This window comes from Myxocyprinus asiaticus, chromosome 36, assembly GCF_019703515.2.
Source record: "Myxocyprinus asiaticus isolate MX2 ecotype Aquarium Trade chromosome 36, UBuf_Myxa_2, whole genome shotgun sequence".
Taxonomy (NCBI): domain Eukaryota; kingdom Metazoa; phylum Chordata; class Actinopteri; order Cypriniformes; family Catostomidae; genus Myxocyprinus; species Myxocyprinus asiaticus.
Genome location: NC_059379.1, coordinates 31,954,123 through 31,971,580, shown reverse-complemented (window position 1 = coordinate 31,971,580; position 17,458 = coordinate 31,954,123). Strand labels below are relative to the sequence as shown.

At 35.6% G+C, this 17,458-nt stretch overlaps 1 protein-coding gene across 1 annotated transcript; it reads right to left on the bottom strand.

Moving 5' to 3' along the window:
• Positions 1 to 5,182: 5,182 nt before the first annotated feature.
• LOC127427417 (proline-rich transmembrane protein 2-like) lies at positions 5,183 to 15,728 on the bottom strand. The gene is made up of 5 exons (XM_051675022.1): positions 15,361 to 15,728; positions 12,051 to 12,321; positions 9,143 to 9,450; positions 7,570 to 7,699; positions 5,183 to 5,309 (listed from the first exon to the last, which is right to left on the bottom strand). Exons 2-5 carry the CDS (start codon positions 12,268 to 12,270, stop codon positions 5,293 to 5,295), a joined length of 675 nt encoding a protein of 224 aa, XP_051530982.1. The 5' UTR covers positions 12,271 to 12,321; positions 15,361 to 15,728; the 3' UTR covers positions 5,183 to 5,292.
• Between the last annotated feature and the right edge of the window lie 1,730 nt (positions 15,729 to 17,458).

Sequence of the window (17,458 nt, the reverse complement as noted above, 5' to 3'; positions counted from 1 at the left end):
TCCGTGATCATGAAAACAAGTTTAAATGCAGCGCGTCTTGCGTCATATCCGGAACACGCCTCGTCGGGATCAGACGGATGACGCTGTGGCTGTGTCTCATTTGGAAGGCTGCTTCCTCCGGAGGTCGCATTTGTTGGCCGCATACGTCATCGAGGCTGTCTCGTTTCAGAAAATCAAGAAAAGATGCTCCTGATGTTATGTTGTATTGTACTTACATTTGTTCTATCATTCATTAATAAAAAAAATAAAAAAAAACATTGCTCTGTTCTGTGGCACACTAAAAAAAAAAAAAAAATCAAGAAAAGATGCATGAGGTGTATCCTTGGGCACTCACAACCCACAACCCACAATTCTTTGCTTCAACGGAAATGTCTATAAAAAAAAAAAAAAAAAAAAAAAAAACGCCAATTTGCCTGTAAATATGCTGTTCAAACGCAAGTAATGTTAATTCCCAAGTTGAAGTACCTCAGTAGATGGGAGCAGAGTATATAATATGTATAATTCTATTAATATATAAAAGTACACCTGTAAAATCTATTTTCTTTTCTCTTTACATCATTATAACTCTCCTAAAATGTACCTCATGCATTCCCTTCCAGAGGAACTTTGTTTTCTTCTCACTCAAACCGCTCGCGCTTGTTAAAGAGTGGCGTGCTGTCATAGCAACCATGTTACGTTCCGTTTCCGTTTGTCCTACGAAGGCCGCCTCGTTTAAACGAGATTTGTTTAAAGGAGGACACTCGGTATACTGCAGCTTTCAAAGGACGCGTCCTACATAGCATGCAGCCTTCCAAACGAGACACAGCCAGTGAGTCTGTATGCGAATCTAGCATTAGGATAATGAAGCTCTTTCAACTTTGTACTGTTGATGCAATATTTGGATGTTTTTGTAGTGCAATATTGAAATATTCTTGAAAAATGAAAAAAAGGTTTGAATAAGAGCATAATAATAATAATAATAATAATAATAATAATAATAATAATAATTAATATTACTATTAGTAGTAGTTGTAGTAGTAGTAGTATAATAGTTTAAATATTTATAATTACAATTATAATAATAGGTATTGTTAATAATTTAATCACCAATTTAATTGTACATTGGCCATTCATATGACACTGAAACAGGGATCCTCTGTGACTGTTAGTGCAACAATATGTTTTGTTTAGAAATAATTAATATGTAATTGAATAAAACAGAAAATCAAATGAATTAATCTGTAAAATGATCACTGAAAAACAATCTTATGATTTTTTTTAATAATAGCCTAATAATAATAATAATAATAATAATATATTTTTATTATAACATAAAACCTATTTTTGTAAATAATTCAAATGTAAATGAGTCATTCATATAACATTGAATCAGAGATCCGCTGTCATTGTGGACTGTGTTATTTTATTTTATAAATAATTCAAAAATAATTGAAAAGATTGGTATCTCTGGTATCATTTTTAATACTGTTCTATTATGTAGAAAACATTTTGTAAGCATTATAATAATAATTTACATTATAATTATTTATAATATAATAATTTTCTACAATGCTTTTGATGTCTCAAATTCAATGGTAATTTAACGCCCTTGATTTTCTCAAGCCATATTTTTCAACCATGGTTGTCTGGGGAATTTATGGGGGTCCTGTATGGGGTTCATGAATGGAAATAAAAAATTTCTTTATTTCTTCTTTTCTTTACAAATTTCAAAAGATTCTATACTTTTCTATATAGAATTTATTATGGTACATTCATGAGAAGATCATTTTTTATGTATTAATGAAAGTTATTATAAAGTGTTAAATCTAGCTTTTTTCTATATATATTTGTAGGTCACTCGTTTGGTTGAGGGTCCTCTGGGTCTGCAGTGATTGCAAACCCTGGTTCTAGAGGGTTTGCAGCTTTTCCATCTTCTCAGCATCTCTGATAGATGTCAGTCTATAGATGTGACAGTAAATGATATGATGCTGCCTTATGGGAACAGTGTGAAAGCATGTTTCTTCAGTGTTGGTTCTGGCAAGGTCAGTGGTGCTGCTGTGCGGGGGAGGGTGTTTGGGTTTTAGTGCTAGCAATGCACTCAACTGGACTAATCTGAACCAATGACACTGCAGGCTGATGCAGCTGTTTATATTTCACTCACTCAAAAATACACACACACGTACACTTCTAGCTGTCCAACAGTAAAACATAAGGGCCACATATTGCTCTGTGTATGTCATGGAGAGTTGAATATTTGGGTGTTGAAAGGCTGTCACCCTTCCTGTGTTTCATTATCAGAAATCCTCCACTCTGCAACATTGTTCACTTGTAAATATGCCTGCAGTATGTGCGGAGCTTAGTAATGCAACTTTCCGTTTTAGAAATCCAGCTAATCCAGCATTCTGCAAGAGCAGAGGGAAAAAAGCTTGAGGAATTTCTTTTTCTTTTTCCCTTGAGTCTGTCAGGATTTTCACTTTAATATATACTAAATGATGGGATTCCACAGGCAGAGCATTCAGCACAAATGTAGCTGTGACCTTGGCATCCTAGAGGATGAAATGAAATTTCATTTGAAATTGTGGTTCACCTTCAGATCTCATTTCTGTGGTCATTCTTCAGTTAACGAGTGTAAAGATAATTTGAGCTGCGTTCGATATTTTTAATTGTCGTGCACAGCAGATTTAAAGGGTGGAACTTGGTTCCTCATTAAATTTCTATTCCCTCCTGGCTGCCTTCTCAACCTCCCTCGAGACTCTCTCATTCCACCCATTCTCTGTTCGCTTCACTGGATAACAACTGCCATCCTTTCCTTTTTTTCACTCTTTCATTCCTGTCTTCATTAGGAATCTAGGAGTCTTTCATTAAAAAAAAAAAAAATATCAGTTGTTGGTATTGGCCAGATTTTATCTATCAGTGGATTCCATTGTAGACATGTACAAGACAATGAGCATTATCCTTCCAAAACATCAGGCGATGAAGTGTATATATCTTTTTCAATACACGATGGATGGATGGATGGATGACAGACAGACAGACAGACAGACAGACAGACAGACAGACAGACAGATAGATAGATGACCAAGTAATGGCATACAAACAAATCAACATCTAAAAATAACACTTTCTCCATGCCATCTTCAATGCATCCAGTCTAATTCTGGCATCTCACACACCTGAAGAGAGGCAGATGGTATCCTTGGCAACGGACGAATCAAACACACTTAGTCCCACTAACAACTGAGGAAAAGGAACAATCCAGCTCTCAGAAGATGAAGACAGATCAATGGAGTTTCAGATCTTTTTATGCTTTATTCCATTTCCCCTCAAGAGGATACATAGAGGGAAATAGTGCTGCTTACAAGACTATCAAAATATTTGAGAAAAAAGGGTGCATGCAAAATAAGTGCACGATGTTTATAACAGCTAAATATTTCGTAAAAGAGCAACATGTCCAGTAATTTCTCTTTTCTTTAGGTCTCATAAAAATCATGAGCTTTAAAGGGTATTAACAAAAAAACTAAAATGAAAGGTTGTGTAAAAAAATTATAACTAAATATACTGTATGATTTTAACCTACATATCCTACCATAAATATAATTATTCACAAATCACAAGTTCTTTCAGATAGCATAAGCAATACCATTGAATCTAGCACTAGCTACATCCATTTGCAACCAAATAATGATGACATCTATTGCCCCTTGTTACAAACCTGTCAAAATCTCATCATTATACATTCTTCGTTATATACATGACTTAAGACCCCATTCAAAGCCCAGTTTACACTGTTATAACAGTCTCAAGAGCTTTTAAACTCATCAGCCAGCCAAATGTCCCATCTGGATCTACAGGACAGGTTCATTAACACAACGCCTAATTAATACAATATTGCAGGAATCGCGATATTTGGTTGTGATTCAGCTACAATTCGCTACAGATATTTCAGATTACACAGTGTATATAAATAACCCAACAACACAGTTCAATACAAAGGTTTGCAGCATAAACAGTGTGTTTTCATAAAGAATATTTCCAGAAACAGTATTCAACACTTTTATCATATGATGCAAATATATCTTGTCTGTGAGCGCTTGCATATTGCTTTATCAAAAGGGGTGCACATGTTACATTTCTGTTGCAAAAAAAAAAAAACATTATAATAATAATAATAATAAAAAATAAAAAAGTCCAAAGCATATACAGTGGTGACCAAATATCTCAGACCACTCATCAAAGTATTCCAATATTAATATCAGCAAAACTGCTTGCTGAAAATAGCACAGAATCTTCAATATTTCTTATTTATTTAACGGCATTTATTTCCAGGTTTAAATTAGATTAATTAATGTTTTTATTAATGAATTAATTATTAAATGTGGGTTTTTGGACCCCACTGTATATTTTTCTGCTTAATTAGCTACTTTTTGTATTACTAATGTTCAAGAACAATCTAATTTTCCTTGTTGAAATGAAAACAAAAATCCTACTCGTTTGATTTTCATTGGATGAAACAGAAATGAAATATGTATTAACAGAACAAAATATAAATAATATGTCATGGTATAAATGAAATCATTTCTTTTTAAACATTCTCATGTACAGTGTATGATGACATTAAAATCATAACTCTTGTTACTAAGATATCTCTCCACTTTACTCACAGGTCTTTTCATCAATGGTTCTCTTTGAGGTTTCGGAACAGAGTGGACAAATGTTGTCAACGCCAGTTTGTCTCAGATACTGGCAGCACGATGTCCAGTTTTCTCATGACTAAGGAGATCCACTTCATCACACAGTATGTGAGCTGCACTCTACAGAACGATTGGCCAAAGATTCTCATCGGACACTGGGATGAAGGAATAATCTGACAAACCCATGTCATGTCTGTAAATAGGTTTGGCTTGTTTTCTTATTTATAGAGAAAAAAACACTTTGCTTTAGCAGACATTCTCCACTTTGATAGAGCTTGGGTACAGATAGCATTTATTAAATGTTAGCCATATTTGTTCATGTTTAGATGTGAGAGTTGTAGTGCTCCAACAACCTCTGAATAAGTGCTGTGGAATAAATGCAAGAAACATCAGTGAATGTATCTTGCTCCATAGGGATGTCAGGTCGGTGCGGATTACCAAGGGTTCTTTCATTTTCTTTTCTTTTTTTTTCTGAGCTTTTCAGAGAACAGAGGCATCCTATTATCTATTGCCCTGTAAGTTGTGATTGCTGTCACTGCAACCGTGAGGTGAAACAAATGGGCCATGGTGTTCCAGTCAGTGGTCTGATGCGAAGCTGAATTCCATGGCACGCTCATTGCACTCAGGATTTCACATGAACTGCAATACACAAATAAAACATTTGCAGGCAATATGTTTATGTTAATGTAAAGGGAAAATGCTGTTAAAGGGATAGTTCACCCTAAAATTACATATCTGTCATCAGAATTTTGCATTGCATTTTTCCAATCAATAAAAATGAATGGTGACAAACACTCTGTCAAACATCTCCTTTTGTGTTCCACAGAAGAAAGAAGGCCATACAGCTTTGGAACAACATGAGGATGAGTAAATGACAGATTTCTTTGGTGAACTTTCCCTTTAGTCAAATGTTTGGACACACCTCATTCTTTATTAGTACTTTTTTAAAAAAAGTACTAATAATGTTTTACTGTTTTTTTTTTACACAATTTAAAATAATTGTCATTGTAACTATGAAATAACACAGTGAATATATGTATGTGAATTATGTGAATTATTTAGTGACCAAAATGTTTAATAAACTCTATTTAGTTGCTTCAATAATTTGGTAAAAACACCGGTAGTGTAAGTCAGATGCTAAATCAGCATATGAGTCCAATCTAGCCAATGGGTTAAAATCAATATACAATCAAAATTGGCTTATATTAATGCAGGTAAAAAAAAAAAAAAAGTAATCCACTACATATGACTAATTACTTCTTTTAAATTGTAATCACATTACACAACTCATTACTTAATGGAAAAAGTAGTCACATTACTAAATACTTGACTTATTTTACACTCCAAAAATTAATTTTAGGATTTAATTTTGTGCTTATAAATAATTTTAAGATGCATTTAAATTTCGTAACAAAATTCCAACAAATTGAATTAAGTATTCTTTAATGAAATTTAAAAACAACTAAATATTTTACATTGATTTAATTTAATTTTGTTAAACATTACACTCATTCAGTTTGATGGAATTTTGTTATGTTAAAAAAAACTAGGAAATACTTTCCACAAACGGCTAGTAAATTTAACAAACCATATTTTCAAGTTTTTCAAGGCTACACACAAGTTTTGGTGGCTTTAAATTGAAATTCTCAAGTCAAGTTTACTTTGCTACATTCTGTTTCAAGCAGGGACTAAAACCGGTTCAAGGAACAAAAACGATTTTTATTTTTATTTTTGTTTTATTTTTAGCAGAACGTAACTGAAAATTGGAACAAAGTGATTTTCAATTGTTCTGGAGTGAAAACTTTATTTTTAAATGCTGGTAACCGGTTATAACCAGCTAATTTTGTTGAGATATTTTTTTTTAATGAAACCACGAAGACTGAAGACTGGGAACACCAGCCTCGAAAAGTTAAGTAAAATGTACTTATTAACCTGTGAAATTTACTCAAATTAGCGAATTCCTACAACAAGATTTTCCACTTAAGGACTGATACATGATGACGGAGTGCAAAGATAAAAAACAATCATAAATAATTAGGACATTAATTTTTACATGTGTGAAATGAGTACAAATGTATACAATTTACTTAATATTTTAAAGTTCACACTTTAACTTTTTCAATGTAGAATTTACTTTTTTGCTATATTTCATAAAAAAGTAATCAGACTAGTGTAACTAATTACTTTGTAATTAGATTACGCTGAACACCAATTATTGTGCACGATTCCTCAGTGAATATTATTACATAGAAAACAGTTTGTCTTTGTCATTTTTTCATCAAAATGTAGTAACTTGCTCTGCTTCTAAAACACATTTGCTTTTCCGCTGACATCACATAGACCGTGTGAGCTATTGGATAATAGCCAAATAGCTATTAAGGCATTGTTTTAGTAAACTCGCATTCAGGTCTGGCTCCACTCAGATGTGCCGCCCTACATTTTTTCCAGTTGAATATTCTGTTTCACTTGGATATATGTCACATCACAGAAGTAAAATGGGTTATAAATGCTGTTTCATGTTGACTTTAAATCAGGGGAAAGATTATATTGGTTTATATTGGCAACTAATAAAACTGTCAAGGCATTAGAAGTGTGTCTTATAAAGCAGTGAGATGAATCTAATATCCATCTAATATACATTATGTCATTATTTTGTTACATATAATCAGTCAACTGTTTTATAATCAACTTTCAAAATCAAGCTTTCAAAAGAAAAGTAAGAAGTATTAGGAGACATAACCTCTGGTTAAAAAGGATTTTATTATACTTGACCTTCTTAGATATCCTATGTATAGGGTTATGATTCGGAAAATCCTTTTGTGGGGAGGATTCATAAATATCCAGTGAGTGTTTGTATGTACAAAGAGAAGAAAGTCCCAAGAGGTCAGGGGTCGCTTACTTGACAGGTTCACGGCGCATGCTATGATAATGACAGCTCCTCCCACCAGTGAGACCACAGACAGCAGCTTCGCCACACGACCCAGACGTCTCGCTCCATCTATATTCCCCTGCTCGAGACTGTTACGGGACTAGACACAAGAACATGACAGTGAGTTCCAAGGTTCCATTAAAGTCAAAATCATTTTAGATATTCATCACTGTAACACCCAATGAAAAATTCAGTCTGAAATGGTAAGAAAAAATAACATTTGCGGTTGGAAACCAAGAACTGGTTGTTATTGTTCCATATTTAACATAATACTGAAAAATAATAATTTTATGATGTTTGTTTGGTTAAAGATCCTTGAATGTTTGCATGCTTCCGCATACACTGTATTAAAATACTCTGATAGTGTTTTCTGCACTATTCAGTGTCTGCAAGCTCTGCTCCAAGTGGATGTACGGCGCCACTGTAAACTAAACAATGTTTTAACAGAGTTGTTAACTTGTAGTCTGAATTGAATGCTATGAGAGAGAAAGATAACTTATTGCTTCCGAAAGTTCCTTTACCCTAAAATCAACCCCGAATTCTGCCAAATTACCCATTGCTACGTTTTTGCATAATTTCGACCATGGTCACCTTTTCTTCTAGTGCTACTGACAGGTTCTGGTCCCATGGAAACCAAGAAGTTGTTGCTTTTACATAAACAATAGCGTGATTCGGAGGTTGCATTTTTGCTCTAAAATTAAATTTTTACTCCACTGACGGTTAGGTTTAGAGTTGGGGTTTTGGTTAGGGATATAATACAATGCATTGCATATGCATTTTTGTTGACTGTATAACATCATTAACAACTCAAAATACAACCTGTTTTTGGTGCCACTCTGTGGACATTTCACCCCGAAACTGGAGCTCATACGTTTCCATACATTCAACAACAATTCCAGCTTCGGTCACAGGGGGCAGTGATTCGAATTTTGGTAAACACAGACTGCGTGTTTCCAAAAAGTATTGTTTTTGTTTAGTATTTTTGTTTACTATATACTTTGGCCAATTAATATGGGTGGCATGCTTCCTCGAAAGTACCAAATGAATCGTTAATGGAATTATTAAAGAACTGAAATTGTTGAGTAGAATCGGAATTGGAACCAGAATTGTTAAATTCCTTACAATTCCCATTCCTAATTATATCTTATCTCACTGTAAACACTGTATTTGCTTCCCAAAATTCAAACTACTGCCCCCAATGGCCGAAGTGAAATGTCCACAGAATGAGACCAAAAACACGTTATAAAGCGACTTGTTTATATTTGTACATTATGTACCACAGTGAAGAGGATATGAGGATATACATGTTATTAACTCTAATCCCTAACCTAAACCCAAACCCTAAACCTAACCGTCAGTGGAGTAAAAATGTCTTCTAAGTGGAAAAATGGCAAAATGTCTAATGTGATATGGTGGTTGTCAGTAAATCGGCATAATGGAGTCGATGTCAGGGTACTGGAATAATTGGTAGCAACATGTCAACTTCCTATTATGTTGAATAATATTCCCCTTTAACTTGACAATATAACCAGATTCCACATACCATTATGGAGTAAACAAAACCAACAATGTTGATTGGCCAGACAGGACAGAAGCAAGCAATGACAGCCAGGATGAGGTAGTCTTTGGGTTTGGAACGGTCCATTGGAGGGTTGGTGGCGATACTAGAGTGGCGTGAAACTGAGGGTCGCGGAGAGAATGCTGTGTACACGATGGAGCTGGACCGGCTGCCCATCCGGGTGCGGCCCACATGAGGATGGTGCGCATTAGGGAGAGAATGATGCCGGCGAGGAGGGGAGATGATGGGTTTGGAGGCAGAAGCATTATCTGGGGAAGAAAAAATCCCATTACCTGTCAAAAGAGAAAAAGAGAGAGGGGAAAGGGGTAGAGAGAGGCAAGTGATAAAAGGTTAATTTTATCAGTGACTTGGCAAGTTTGTCAGTTATTCTTATATAAGTAAAGCTGAGCATCATCAGCGTAACATTAATATGAGATGTTGTTTTTCTGACAAATAGAGCCCAAAGGGAGCATATATAGAGTAAACAAGAGGGGACCAAGAATTGAACCTTGGGGAACACCACAAGTAATAGCAGAAGGAGATGAGGAACAATTTCCTATTCTAACCTTAAAGTTCTGTCTTTAAGGTAGGAGCCAAACCACTGAAAAGCCGTGCCCTGTATACAAACCAAACACTCAAGGTGCTGTAAGAGAATATTACGATCAATGGTGTCAAATGCTGCAATAAGATCTAACAGAACCAAGAATGCACAAGATCCTGAGTAAAGAGATAGCAGAATATCTTTGATGACTTTGAGCAGAACAGATTCAGTGCTGTGTTAAGCTAAAAAATCTGACTGAAATTTATCCATGAGGCTAAAAGTGTTTAGATAGTAGTTTATTTGAGAGAAAACGACCTTTTCAAGAACCTTTGAGATGAAGGGTAACTTAGACAAAGGCCTACAATTACTGTGCAAAGTGGAGTCAAGATTTTTTTTTTTTTTTTTTTCAGCAGAGGCTGAACTATGCATGTTTGGAGCTGACTGGAACCACTCTATTAGCTATAGAGTTATTAATTATTGCAGTAATATCAAATAACCACCAGCGTAGACTACTCTATGGGTGTGTGGGCAACTAATCTAAGCGCTTGATTTTCTTTTCTGTCTATATTGCACTTTATTGATAGTTAATGACACAGTATACTCTTTCACTAAGCATTCCTCTTCATATGATGATAATAGAAACCCAGAATGGTGTGCTCTTGAAAAAAAACTTTAATTAAATAGCAACCATTGCAATTAATTTACTGATTTCTGTCATGCTTTCAACCCCTTCTGCCAGAAAACCCCTCTGGCCATTTTAATTAGGACGCACAACTTGAAGAGTATTTACAACACACTCAGCGGTTAATAAAATAAAAAAGTTATCTCAGTCTGGCTCTTAACCCTAAATTAATTTCTTCAGAGCCCAATAAACAGCTGTGCTTGTCCACTGGCTGCAGCAGCTCTTGGCTTCAAACAGACTGCAGTTAGCCACAAAGAAATTCCACTCAGAAGAGATTGTGCATTATTTACAATCATCAGATTTGCTGTGCAGCAAACCATTGCTCCAATGGTGCTACTATAAAGTGGTTTCTAAAGTAAACATTTTCACTTTTAGATTTTGCTTTAAAAATGTTCTTTTATTTAATAGCTTTCATCATCTCATAGAGTGGGGTCCAAAGTCTGAGAACAATAATTATGTAATAATTTAATAATTATTCAAATAAAAATGATTCTATTTTGCATTTTTCTTATTTAATACTTTTTGTCCCATCCGAAATTATACTACCAGCATGAAAAATTGAATTGAAAAATGTTAACAAATATAAGAATTTCATATTCTTACTAAATGGCCCTATTTTGCTTTGATGATAGTTATGACCTGAGCTGCCATGGACTCCACAAGATTGTGCAAAACCTGATAATCCATGTTATCCCTGCTTGATAAGAGAATTTCCTGTAACACTTTACATTAATGTTCCTTTTGTTAAGGGTTTATAAAGGGGTTCATTGATGACTATTAATTATGTGACAACATGATATATAACATGCTTAATAAATACTCTTATTCTTACTTACATAAATCAAAATCATAAAATTACCATTAAAATTACATAAGTTCTCTACAAAAGCACTTTTCCAGTCTTCATGCTCATTCACAGCATATATCATGTAACAGAGCCTGATGTATTAAGGCAACTCCTTAATACATACATCATATGTGTCCACTTTATAGGAAAAGGTTTATTTAAGTGATATTAAGCATTTATAATTTGCAGGTATTGCACGAACATCACCCTTTTCATGCATGTTTTTATAGACCGCATGACAATGTTTCATTATGCATTGGTACATGATTAATTAGTCATTAATGAACGCCTTTATAAACCCTTAACAAATGGAACATTAATGTGAAGTGTTACAGAATTTACTAAAGGGCATTTTCTGTGCTTCAGTGGAGGCAATCATCGTCAATGTCAAAAAATGTCAAATTACAAAATATTTCAATGTTTCTTTGTTTTGAATTTTTCACATTTTCAACTTTTGCTGTGTATTTCCAGGTTTAAATTAGATTTAGAATCCCAGATTTTCAATCTGGTCTTAGACGTTTGGACCCCACTGTGTATTGTAACAGTTAATTGAGTCTTTTTGATAACAATTTTCCTCTTTGTCAATCTCGACCGCAGATCTGTTTGCCTGTTTAATTGCATGCAATTTTTAAAGTCATTATCCTAATTGCTGTATGCAAATCATTGTGAAGTGATTGGCATAGCAGGACCTGAAACTCCATAACGTTTCCACCATAAAGACAAGGCAGATGCATTCATATCAATTCCCATTCCTCCCCCCTTTCCCTTTTCCCAAACCCTCCCAGAATAATAAATACGTAATATCTATGAATTGATCAACTACCATTTTCTGTTTTATCCTTGACCATAACGATGACCTCCCCTGAGCATCGTGCCTCCTCACTGGACTCCGGGGGTAAAGACAGAGGCCGCAGACATGGGAAGGAGTCAGATCCGGCCCCCGGTTGAAATGTTACGGGGCCCGGAGTCTGGTTGCTCATCGGTTCCCCATCCTGGGTACAAACCAGAGAGCCCAATGATGCCTGACGGTACTCTGTTTCCATAGAGATAATGGAGGGTGCAAAGGTGGCCAGTTATACGTTGATGAGTCCTGTCTGTTTGTGTGGTTAAAACAGAAGAAAAAAATTTAGTGAAACAAGATCCATGTAGGGGAGACTGGGGCTAGTTGTCACAAGAGCTATATCTCAGTAACTATAAGGTTTTGAGACAACAGTCCAATTACACAAATGTGATTTTTCCAGCAGTGGTTTTGTATGTGGGATTCAACACATGGTCCAAAACCCTTTTAAATTAGAATAATATTAGTGAATTGTGTCACCCAAACTAAAATTCTAATAAAATCATATTTTTGCAATAATGGCTGGGTAAAAATGCTGATCTTCCGATTAATCGCGATCTTCACATGAACAATCCCAATATCAATTATTAAAATACAGAGGTTGATCTTTTAATTTTACTTTAAAATCTGCCAATGTTTTGGTTGTGTTTATTATTATTACATCTGTAAATAAATGGCAATTGATCTGGGTAAATTGGGCCCTGTTGTAAAAAAAAATTATTTACATTTTCGTAATGGACCAAGTTGGTTCCCTGTATTTACAACATTAGCAGAGAGAGAATTTATTTTAAATAAGCAAAATGGACATTATAACTGAAATACATCCAAATTTATCAGAATTGGATCAAATCGGATCAAAATTGAGAGCTTGTGAAACAATCTCATCAAATCAGGAAATCTATATCGATACCCAGCCCTATGTTAAATACGTGCAAACAAGTGAACACAAACTACACTAGCATACATTCAGGCAAGGGTCAATTATTTAATGAAGGTCTGTTTTTTTACATTTTAAAAGTTAAACTGTGCTCTCAGAAAAAAAATGGTTCCAGGCAACAGTGTTGAGTTGTTCCAACAAGCCATGGTTTAGTTGTATGAAGTAAAATAAAAATTCAAATAAACTGGACAAAAGCTTTTTGAGTAAATGCAAACCATTTGGATTTGTTAGTGCTACGTATTATTATTATGCTTGTTTTACTTGAAAACAAGCGTTGAACTTACATAAATTCAATTTATTCTTTAAGTTAAGAATTGCTTAACAACAGTTTGCGTTGACATGGTAAATGTATAAGTCTAAATCTCAACAGAGTTGTTTCGTGCCACTCTGCTGTAAGTGGCACAAAAAAAAAAAAAAAGTTAACTGATCAAAGTAACAAGGGTGTAGCCAGGAAAATACTTTTGGGTGGGCCTCAATAAAATGGATGGGCCAAATATTAGCCCATTTTTATTTTTTATTTTTATTTTTTTACAAATTTTCCTTAATATTAGAAAGGCGACACATTCAAACAGTTCTTTCACACTTTCAGAAATCAGAATGTATGCATTTTTTAAACTATTTTATAAATATGTATTTGAAGGCAAAGAATAATCTGTAATATTCTGGGTGGGCCCAGGCCCACCTGGCCCACCTTTGGCTACACCACTGCAAAGTCATATAAAATTTCTAAGTATTTGTCCTCCACAATCTATGCTCAAGCACCACACTTCACCGCAGTGGTAACCCCCAAAACTCACAGAAAATTACAGAAACTCTTCTAAATCTCAACATAATCATTAAATATGAACTATATTTCCTTTTTATTCATCTTGCACAAAAACACATAAAATAACACTTAATTTAAACATTAATTTTATCAATTCAGTTTTGTGCAATGCATGGTGGGAACTACAAATCACTGTGATTTCAGTTAATGCAAACAAACATGTTTACGTTGACCCAACACAAATGGATTAAGTAATGCTGACAAGACAGTTTTTTTGTTGAAATTAATTGTTGAAGTGCTAAATTACGTTTACTTGGTTATATGCATTTTTTTTTTTTTTTTGAGTAATATGAACAAGGTAAGATTCTGTAAACCTAATGATAGTGAAAGTAAATTTTTTGAATGCATAAGTTTGAAATGTTATTAATGTATACAATTTATTAAATACAGTATTTGTTGGTCAAAACAATGGTTTGATATTTTTTGTTGTTTCATGAATTTTGTGTATGATAATCATTTCGATGCTTAAATTTATCTGATTTAATGGCAGGTTCCTATTGAGACAACTCACCTTATAATGAAACGACATTCCCCCATTCAATAAATGGTGGAAATGTTGAGCAGAATTTAAGGTGTGTCCCTATACACAAATTGTCTTTCAAAAACAAACCCACCTTGAGAAACCTTCACTAGAATAAAAAGTGCCAACTAGCCCCGTTGTTCCCTGTTCAGACAATTAATCTCATTAACATTAGCTGGGAAGGCAGAAAAACACATGATCAGATGCGACCTCACACTCTGGCACATGGTGTCATAAACATATCTGACTGCAAATCACATCCTTGAGAATTCAGCATCTGAGTGTTATTATTTCCCACCAAAACACCTCCGCTTCTTCGTTAAAAGGTGTTGCTGCATCATTTTCACCATCTTTTCAATCACATTATTCAGTTATTCACACTCATGTTGGCTGAGCTGATTTTTGCCTGGTAACCTAGATATTTAGGTCATGAAACTGACCTCAATTACAGAAAGGAAAAGCTTTTTTACAGGGTGAGAATTAATCCACATCATATCAATTGCATTTACTGTATATCCTCAGATTTTCAACAGTCGTGTATAACAGGGCAGAATGTGACAATTTAACACAGTTTGACTTGAATCTCAAGTATTTGCTCTGTATGTTCAATGTGAACATATGATGACGGTCAAATAATCATTCTCTCAACACTAAATGAGTGGTGTAGTATACATGAGGGCAAATAGACAAAGCCTTGGGGAAATAGGAGACATGGAGGAAGGGAGGGAGAGAAAGGGTAAGACAAAAAGTGTCAAGATGATTTAAATCAAATCTATAGGCTAGATTGCAGAATATACAATACACAAAAAACATAACCATACACAGTGTGTTAAACATGAGAAAGCTGTTCTTTGTGCTCATGCAACCAACAACAGGTACACTTTACAGATAGGAAAGCCCTTAGTTTTCTAACAAGACAAAGGAACGTGTCTCCTCTGAACTAAAAGGCGTTCAATCGCCCGTAGTGCATTTATATTACATACATAGTGTAGGCTAAACATAACACACGTACCTTACACCGTGAGATTCTCCTCGCACGTATGCTGATGGTCCATTTGCATTAGGCTCTCACGATAATTCTTGCGAAACTCGATATTCCTTTGCGGGATTTAAATATCGTGCTTTGTGATTAAAGAAAAACAATGCGTAAAGTGCCGCGGTGTTATTGTCTACGGTGCACGCAAGTTTTCTCGGTCGCGGAGCTGTCAGGTATGCACAAACACTGAACGGATGGAGGAGGAGTGGGAATGCATCAACTATAATAACTGCGCGCAGGGAAGCCCTATCATTATCTTGCCCAGTCTGGCCATTCTCTGTTAACCTCTCTCATCAACAAGGCATTTCTGTCCACAGAACTGCCACTCACTGCATATTTTTTTGTTTTCGGCACCATTCGGAGTCAATTCTAGAGACTGCTGTGCGTGAAAATCCCAGGAGATCAGCAGTTACAGAAATACTCAAACCAGCCCATCTGGCACCAACAATCATCCATGTGATTATCTAATCAGCCAATCGTGTGGCAGCAGTGCAGTGCATAAAATCATGCAGTTATGGGTCAGGAGCTTCAGTTAATGTTCACATCTACCATCAGAATGGGGAAAAATTTAATCTCAATGATTTGGACCGTGGCATGATTGTGGATGAGAGAGGTCAACAGAGAATGGCCAGACTGATTCGAACTGACAAAGTCTACAGTAACTCAGATAACCGCTCTGTACAGTTGTGGGGAGAAGAATATCTCAGAATGCTATTCTGTATATGAATGGTGCTGTTTTGGTGACACGAGGGGGACCTACACAATATTAGGCAGGTGGTTTTAATGCTGTGGCTGATTGGTGTGTGTATATATATATATATATATATATATATATATATACACACACACACACACACACACACATATATATTCATATCGCTCTGGCCCTAGAGCAGCTTTGGGACTCTCTGATCACTGTCTGGTTCATCTTTTTCCAACCTACAGGCAGAAATTAAAATCAACCAAGCCAGTAGTAAGGACTGTAAAGAGATGGACCAATGAAGCAGAGCGGGAACTACAAGCCTGCTTTGACTGCACGGATTGGAGTGTTTGAGGCTGCAGCCACAGACCTGGACGAGTTTCTGTGAGGATATGTGCATTCCTACTAGGACTTATTTAAAGTTCAACAATGACAAACCGTGGTTTACAGCAGAGCTCAGGCAGCTTCGTCAGGCCAAAGAGAATGATTACAGAGGTGGGGATAAAGTCTTGTACAATCAGGCCAGGGACACACTGAACAGGGAAATCAGAGTGGCTAAAAGGAGATACTCTGAGAAGCTGAAAAACAAGTTTTCAGCTAACAACCCTGCATCAGTGTAGAGTGGCATGAAACAACTCACAAATTACAGGACTCCTACCCCCAACCCTGTAGGGAACCAACAACTGGCTGGTGACCTGAATGTGTTCTACTGCAGATTTGAAAGGCCCAATCTCACACCCCACACCCACTCTGACCTTCACTTCATACAAACACCAACACCTCCTGCATCCCCCCTCCTGCTACTCAACCTGCACTTAAGATCTGTGAAGATGATGTGAGCCGCATCTTTTGAAAACAAAAGATGAGGAAGGCTTCAGGCCCAGATGGAATCTCACCAGCGTGTCTTCGATCCTGTGCTAACCAGCTGGCCCCATCTTCACACAGATCTTCAATAGATCACTGGAGCAGTGTGAAGTCCCATGCTGCTTCAAACGCTCAATCATTATTCCTGTCCCAAAGAAACCAAAAATCACAAGACTTAATGACTACAGACCTGTTGCCCTGACGTCTGTGGTCATGAAATCATTTGAGAGACTGGTGTTGGCCCACCTGAAGAACATCACTGGACCATCTCATGAACAGTTAAATTGCCCCATTGAGCAATAACTATGTGCAATACACAGTTTAGTCTTTCTTATATTTATCCAACACATCCAACCTCTTCTGCCAATTCATTCCTCTGAGAGAAAAAAAAGATTTGCACTGTACATAACAGATTGTATTAGATTTGCACTACCCATGTGTCTGTATGTATGTGTATAATTATTTTTTATTATTATCTATGTCTTGCTGCTGTTTTTGTATTGTTTTTGT

Coding starts and splice junctions, on each gene's coding strand:
- LOC127427417 (XM_051675022.1), bottom strand. CDS start 12,270: ATGGAAACAGAGTACCGTCAGGCATCATTGGGCTCTCTGGTTTGTACC. Junction 9,451..12,050: donor CAAGGATAAAACAGAAAATG/GTAGTTGATCAA, acceptor CTCTTTTGACAG/GTAATGGGATTTTTTCTTCC. Junction 7,700..9,142: donor GTTTTGTTTACTCCATAATG/GTATGTGGAATC, acceptor TCTTGTGTCTAG/TCCCGTAACAGTCTCGAGCA.